At 36.3% G+C, this 7,928-nt stretch overlaps 1 protein-coding gene across 1 annotated transcript in view; it reads left to right on the top strand.

The window, feature by feature from the left end:
* Positions 1-7,928, top strand: part of ak5 (adenylate kinase 5) — a 97,128-nt gene that overhangs the window by 70,282 nt on the left and 18,918 nt on the right. Inside the window, exons 9-10 of the mRNA XM_008434639.2 lie at positions 704-743; positions 1,958-2,002. Coding sequence (XP_008432861.1) covers positions 704-743; positions 1,958-2,002 — 85 coding nt within the window. The remainder of the gene's footprint in view (positions 1-703; positions 744-1,957; positions 2,003-7,928) is intronic.

Here is a 7,928-nt window from a genome sequence, read left to right as displayed (position 1 = left end):
TTTAGTTCAGTGTCCATGAGATGATATTCAGAAAGGATCTTTTATTTGATTGATTTTAGTTTCCTCTGCGATGAACTCTGCATAAAGTCTATCATGTCTCCATGTGCGCCAGTCAAAGGTGTTAATTATAACATGTAAAATGACAGAGGGGCCTAAAAACGAACCAAATATTCAGTTTGGTTATTTTTTTAAACTATATATATGTGCACACACACATTTAAAATTTTGCCCCCCCAGAGGTAGTCCTGGCCCCCCCAACTTTAAAAGTCTAGCTCCGCCACTGAACACAGACACACAGGACACACAACCATGCACACACACACACACACACCTAGGGGCAATTTGGAGAGGCCAATTAACCTGACAGTCATGTTTTTGGACTGTGGGAGGAAACCGGAGAACCCGGAGAAAACCCACCATGCACAGGGAGAACATGCAAACTCCATGCAGAAAGACCGGGGCCGGGAATCGAACCCAGAACCTTCGTGCTGCAAGGCAACAGCTCTACCAACAGCTCTACCACTGTGCAGCCCATGACCATAATAGAGATGAATAAAACAATTTACATTTGACGTTGGACACAATAAACAATATTTAAACTTGTGGCAACTTATGAATCATTTCAAACCTGTCTGAATTTCTAAAAACCAGAGAATCAGATTAAAACACAACAGTTAACATCTTAACTTCTCTCCTTCTCCAGGCTGATGAAGAGGAGGAGTATGCTGAAGGAGCCACACAAAGTAAGTTTACTAGATATGCTAATTAAAAAGGAGAGGGAAAAAATAATTTGTACGCCATATTTTCTGTCCCAGCTGCTGATTTAATTAGAAACAGTCTTTTCTCTGGAAATGCCAAAAGTGTCGCAGCATTATTAGCATTATCGACCAGACGAATGAATGAACTTCCCTCTACGGCCGACGTGAGTTTGGGTTTGTCGCTCTGCATCAACAGTATTGAGCCGTTATCATCTGGGGAGGCCGGTCAGTGGATTCAGGCCCGATGTCGCTCATCTCCAGCAGACGGACGGGAAAACAAACTGCATTCAAGCTGCTTAAAGATCTGCATGAATGTCAGGCTTTAATGTTGGTCAGTTTTATTATCATGCTCATAAAAGTTTAAATTAAAATACCTTCACAATAAATTGTCCTGGATTGTTCCAGAAATGATTTATTGCGATAAACAATAATATCAGTTTGAGACAGTTTTCAATAAAAACATTAATGCAAGTACACGCCCTCAAAGATGAAGAAAAATACATTAATTTCTAAAGGACATAATAAATAAAACTGAAACAGTAATTAAAATCTATTATGAAGTTTCTGTTACTAAAATAACTTTTCAAAAATATTAATCACTGAACTTTGACAAGGAAAACAAACAAAAGTGGCAGGAAGTGCAAACTATCTACTTTATAATGGGTGTCAAATTTTTTGCAGCATTTTTCAAAAACAATTAAATCTAATCAGCAAGTTTCAACAAGAACCGTCTTTTTTTGGTTTAAAAAAATCCATTTCTGTTTTCCACTGAATCTCTATACTCATTTGCTCTGGTCAGATTTAGTTTTATAAGGATTGGAAATTTTTTCAGCACAGAAAGTAAAAAGTGTTGACTGGGTTTTTTATCTCAAGGAGTCTTTAAATACTCAGTTTGACGTTTTTATCGTTGCATTAAAAAAAAAACTGAAAAGGAGAAATTTTCTATGCGTCTTGTGTTGAGTTCTATGCGTCAAGTTTGAGTTGCGACTCATTCTTACTTTTCAGATTTTTAAGTGAACTGTTCACTTAATCCAGGTTTGGTTTTCAGAATGGACGGATTTACAGAGAGGTTGTGACGTTTGAAAATAAAAATCTGGTTTTCAGGTCACACGAAAAAAAAGTGCGATAGAAAAGGCAACAAAATTTTTTATCTTGATCTGGATCAAATGTTTGAACACATTTTGTTGTTCCTCTGACAGGTCACTGCACAGAAAAGAAGAAACCAAAGGTCGTCTTCGTGATTGGTACGTAAACTTTAAAACACTCGAACACCAACGCCTTATATGATTATACAAAGGATGTAATGTATGGAGGGTCAGGAGTGACAAAATTACATAAATATACCATAAAATACTTGTGTGTTAATCTCCCATTAATTATTAAAAAACATTAAATAATTTAATATATCAATGAATAATTGCATCATGAAATTGTGAAATATGCAATTAAATAATTACATGCAACTTGAAAACAACCTTTTGAAATAAGTAAAATGTCTAAAGAAAACTTATTTAAAAATACATTTTATTTGTTTTGATGGCTCCTGTTATGAAATAATTTAAACGTTCAAACAGAGCCATCAAACCTAATTGGCAGAACTTGTGTATTCAAAAAGACTCAAACTGCAGTTCAGATAAAAAACAGACACCTGTGTTCATTTTCTTAGAAATTCATCAAAAAAAAGAAAAAAAAATCAGGTTTTATTGTTGCATGAAGATAACAGCTGTGATTAAGAAAAAACTGCACAAGAAGCAATTAAAAAGAAAAAATAGGTCCAGCAGTTTAAAGCTAAAAGCTTAAATCCCTAATGCGTGTTTAGATGTTTAAATGACTGTTACATGCTCAGATTTAATTATATTTTCAGTAAAAAATTAAAAAAAGAATAGATGTTTGAATGCTATGAAAAAGGCAGCATTTTTTCTCTCCGTCTGAGACAGAGCTCCATATTTCTTTGGATGCAATATTGGATAGGTTTTAATATTTTTATGGCGGTGGAGTTGTATATTTGGCTCCGTAAATGGGACCTCTCAGTGCTTTACGCCTGCAAGTGAAACATAGTTTAGCTGTCAAAGTTTAAGGAGGGTGGTAGGGATGTTGCTACGAAAGAAAAAGAAATGTGGCGATCAGTATCATCACATTATTCAACTTCTAAATGCCAAGCAGACCGGAGACCAAGGTAAAAGCAGGAAGTGGACCTACAGCGCAGGGCATTCTGGGTAAATACAACCAAAGCAAACGTGTGTCAAGCACTGGCAGGAGAAATAATTTGTGGCTTTTTACCAGAGACAAAAGAGAAATCTTACAAAAATTAAAATCTGATGACACTCCATTTTTGTTTAAGAAGTTGCAGTAATGTCTTCTTCTGAAGTTTTGGCATCGTTTCCATGCAGTAGTTCTTGTGCAGCGCCCCCACAGGTGAGGAAGGGAACAGGTTTTCAAAATGTTTGGTTCATTTAACAGTGCAGTGAAAAAGATAAAGCAGATGTAATTTTGCTCCCCAATCAAACCGAATCTACCGGACTATCAGACGTGAAAACGTCTAGTAAGACAAAAGAACGTGGATTTCAGGACAATCAGACAAATGGAAACAGTTTCCGCCTCCCTGATTACTCACATCATGTTCAGCCTCTTACCAACACCTTGGTAAAAAGCAATCTAGTCAAGAAATGGCATCATTCCTCTGAGGAGAGTTTTCTAACATACTGTCCCTGGGTGGGATGCAAAAGCTTTAGAGAAATATTGTCCAAAATATAAATAAATACACCATACGATGCCCTCTCCCCTCTCTGGATGGCATATCCGTTTCCAGTGGCCTCAGGGACGCAGATTCCTCCCAGGAGACCTTTCATATCCCACCCATCACCTGTCTGTCCTCTGGATGGAGCTTCATCACATTTACCAACAGCAGATTCTGCCCAGGGCTGCAAATAACCGCTGAACATATTCCTCCCCGCAAACACAACCAACATTATTCAAACACTCACAGAGTCACAGACGATTCAGGACACCTAGACATCCTGTAGTCCATTAGTGGGCTCTACCTTTTTATTTTAGTGTCTAAATTTGAGTATATTTTTGTATTTTTTACTGCACTTTATGTTTGAATAAGTGCACAATTGTCTTGAAATTAGGGATTTAATGCAAGAGAAACAATAATAAACTATTATAGCTCTGATATAAAACTTATTCGAGTAAAAGTGCGTTATGTCTGTTATATAAATGACTTTCTTCATGACAGAAACAACTTTACCTTGGTGAGACATTTACCGTCTCTCTTGGTGAGAATAAGAACATGTTTATCTTTTGGTCCTTTCAGATTAAGATGCTCTACATCACTGTCAAGACCGCATTTATTTTAGTGAGACATGAATAATATAAATCTGTGCAGCCGCCATCCGTTCTGCAGCTCATCCATCATAATCTCTTGTGTTGGTTACAGCAAACACCAGGGGTGTTTCACAAAACCAGGATAGCGGATTAAGCCAGATATCCTGGTTTAATTAATCCCTCATTCGGTTTCACAAAAGCGGTAACACACAAGTTACCATGGTGATATATTCCCTGCTCCACACCAGGCTTAGTTAAGCTATTTATTGGATTAAAGTTTTTTATTTGAGCAAATTACAGGTATGATTATGATGCTTCATTTGGAAATGCATATTTCCAAACCTTTTAAGTCGATAATTCCTTAATATTTATGAAAAAGTACTTGTTCTATTGGTATATATGGGAAAATTGGCCTACAAGTTAAATAATCTGCCAATGGAACTGGAACTTTTCCATCAACATTAAAGATTTAGCGATTTAAAACAATCTGCTATAGCTTGCCAAAAAGCTATAGATTTGCACTAGAAAGTAGATCAAAAATACTTGGTAAGATTTTGTGTTTTTGCTGTGAAGTGATAACAGGATGGATGATCAGTGCATCAGGGGCCATAATCTGGAGAAATACGGGTTCTAATATCTGGTGTTGAAGAACAAGATAAACCAAAAATAAAAGCTCTCAATTTACCAATTTGTGTCATAAAGACTCTCACCCGTCATCACGACCTGAAGAAAATGATGAGATCCTAAATACCAGGTTACTGAAATCGGTTTTCTCTGTAGCGTATCCAGACTTAAACATAAGAGGTTTCCAATGTCAGACAGACTTAAGAGTCTAAACAATTTAGTCCAAGACATTTAAATCAAGATGTTCGACAATCACCACCAGGCGAAAGGAATTACACTAAAATGTAGATTAGAGGAGCAGTAGTCTTGGAATATAGTCGTTTCTAATCAATTTGAGATAATTAAAAGGAGTTTATTTTCTAAATGACTCATTTTCTCAGTAGTTTCTTTTCAAAAATGGATCCAATAAAGTCCAGTTTGGCTTATATTACCGAGTGAGTTAGCCACCAGGAAGGGCAGTTTACTGAATGTAAAAGCTTTAAATAAAGAAGATGGCCTGTGCTGTATTTCTCATCATACTTTCTGCATGACCACAAATGGTCATAAAATGAGGAAAATGTTAGCAGAAGTGGGCATCCACTCATTAAGCGTTTTTAAAATCTGCTCCGAGACACATCCGAGTCTGCTGGGCGACTCTTCCTCGATGCCCAGGCTGACATTTTCCTCCAATTATCTGCTGCTGCAAAGGAAAAGCTTTTTCTGTCTGGCTTTGCATCAGCAGCTCCTGAAATATTCAGACAAACTGCTGTTAATTAAGATCAGAGAGGATTCAGCTTGTTAGTTTCTGGAAAAAAGGGTTGAAACACTCCAGTGTGACACCGATTAAATGACAAATATTAATGTTTTCTACCAACGCCCAATCAAGGCTGGACACTTAAAGAGAAGAAAACAGTTCATTAAATAATTTGTAGAAAAATAGAATAAAATAAACAGATACTTGCATGCTATTAAACTGCTATTGCAGAAAAGCAGAAACAAAATAGTTCTAAAATTATTGCTATAAAAATATTGACTATAATTGGTCTAAAAGCTGTTAAATAAAATCTAACTTGATTAAAAACTAAGCAGTGATCAAGCTTTGAACAAAAACTAACTGTGGCTGCTTTTCCATTACAAATGTGTGCAAATCTTTGTTTATAATCTGCTAATTTTGAAAAGAGAGGAAAAAAAGCTATTTCGCAACTGCACTGTTTCCATTAAATGGGAAATTAAATTAAAATCACACGAGCGTAAGCTTGTTCTCGCTGTAAGTCATTAAAGCGATGGATGTAAACAGTTACATGAGATGTTTGTAATTCAGCCGTAGCGCTCATCATCTCGCTATCGCCAATGGTGACGTCCACATGTTGATTAGATGATGCAAAAAGAAAGTTTCCTTTGCAGTTTTGCAAAATACATCAGTTCTGATACAGCTGGGAGAAAAGAAAAAAAACAAAAAAAAAAAACATCTCATCCCAGTGGAAAACCTTTCCATCATAAAACGAGAGGATTTTTTTTAGAAATTACTGTGTTTCCATGAAGCAAATTTATTTTTATAATTTCAATTTGGGCAGTTTTATGGTCAATGGAAACCCAGTTAATGTCAGAGAGCTGAAAATAGTGTGTAGCATCAAATAAGAGATTTATTAATAAAATGGCTGTCGAGACCCAAACCCACTGGATCAGGACACAGAAACAGCGTTTTTATGCATCTGCAGCCAAGAAATGCTTTTAACAACAACGTGTGAAAATCCGTTCTGCTTGGCTTAACATCTACACTGTGTAGAGCTGATCTGTTGATTATTGCTTTGGATTAACTAAAAATTGTAGAGCAAAAAGTGTTTAATAAGGTATTTTTACATTAGGAGTTCTGGGTGGAACATATTTAAAGACAAGTTTCTTTTTTTTCTATCTTAGAGGCAAAATGTATATATTTTGGCGTATTTACTCATCTAAGAATATTATTCTTTCAGCAAAAGTTGTTTTTTGAGTCTCTATTCTCCAGTTAACGATTACTTGATCATTAAATTAGTTGTTGATTAGTTCAGTAATCGATTAATCATGATTAATCGTTTCATGCAGCTAAAAAAAAAAAAAACAGTCGCCTCTTCTACTTTATCTGGTCGGTACATAACCAACCTAAAACCAACGCAGGTAAAGACCCGGTCCCTGTCATGGTGTAATGCTCATAAATTAGCTTAATGATCAGTGGCCGAAGGTTAAATCAATTAACTAATCAATAAGCCTTTGAACAGAGATGAAACCGATATTGACCAATCAGAATTACTCTTTAGATTCACATGAAAACGCTTCGTTACCCTGAGATTTAATTTAGAAAGTAAAAACCACAGTTTCAGTCAGTCATATATTAAAGCGGACGTCCCGTTTACAGACGCTGCCGTCCTCATCGCCGCTGTTCTGGCGGCCCGCTGTTTTAGACTCTCTCTGCCCATTTCCTCTCTAACACAAAACCAGTAGTGCCAAGAAACAACATAAAAAAACAGCCGCTTTTCATTAAAAGTTGTGCATAAAGTTTTCTTCCATTTAAATTTTGCTCACATACTTCCAATCAAGCTGGTGGAAAAGTTTTTATATAGTAAAAGGAGAGATTATGGCTTTATGAGGAAATACTAATGTGAAATTCTAAGGATTTTATGTAAATTTCTCTTCATTTCTGTCTCTTATCCTGTCTGCTGCTCTTGCTTTCATGCCTCTCATTATAGTCTCCTCTGTCTGCAAAGAAATTACCATTTTATTCCCCTAATTGCCTTACATTTAAAGAGTGAAATCCTCGCTGCTGGGAAATATTTTGTCATGTGAAAAGATGCAATTTGCAAGCAGAATCCTGTTATCAGTCCTCTTTTCCACAGAAATACTTGGATCTCACTGGGTTTAAAGGATTAATCGATGAATCAAAAACAGATTATAAATGTAAGAAGTTAAAAATGTTTAATCCTATTGTAGTTTTATCAAAGCATTAAAATCTAAAGTTTTCCACAAAATGTCCCAATTTTTGGCTTTATTTTAATTTAAGGCTGCACAGTCGCGCAGTTGGTAGAGCTGTTGCCTTGCAGCAAGAAGGTTCTGGGTTCGATTCCTGGCCTGGGGTCTTTCTGCATGGAGTTTGCATGTTCTCCCTGTGCTTGTGTGGGTTTTCTCCGGGTACTCCGGTTTCCTCTCACAGTCCAAAAACATGACTGTCAGGTTAATTGGCCTGTCCAAATTGCCCCTAGGTGTGTG

This window comes from Poecilia reticulata, linkage group LG17, assembly GCF_000633615.1.
Source record: "Poecilia reticulata strain Guanapo linkage group LG17, Guppy_female_1.0+MT, whole genome shotgun sequence".
Lineage (NCBI taxonomy): Eukaryota > Metazoa > Chordata > Actinopteri > Cyprinodontiformes > Poeciliidae > Poecilia > Poecilia reticulata.
This window is presented reverse-complemented; position numbering and strand designations above follow the sequence as displayed.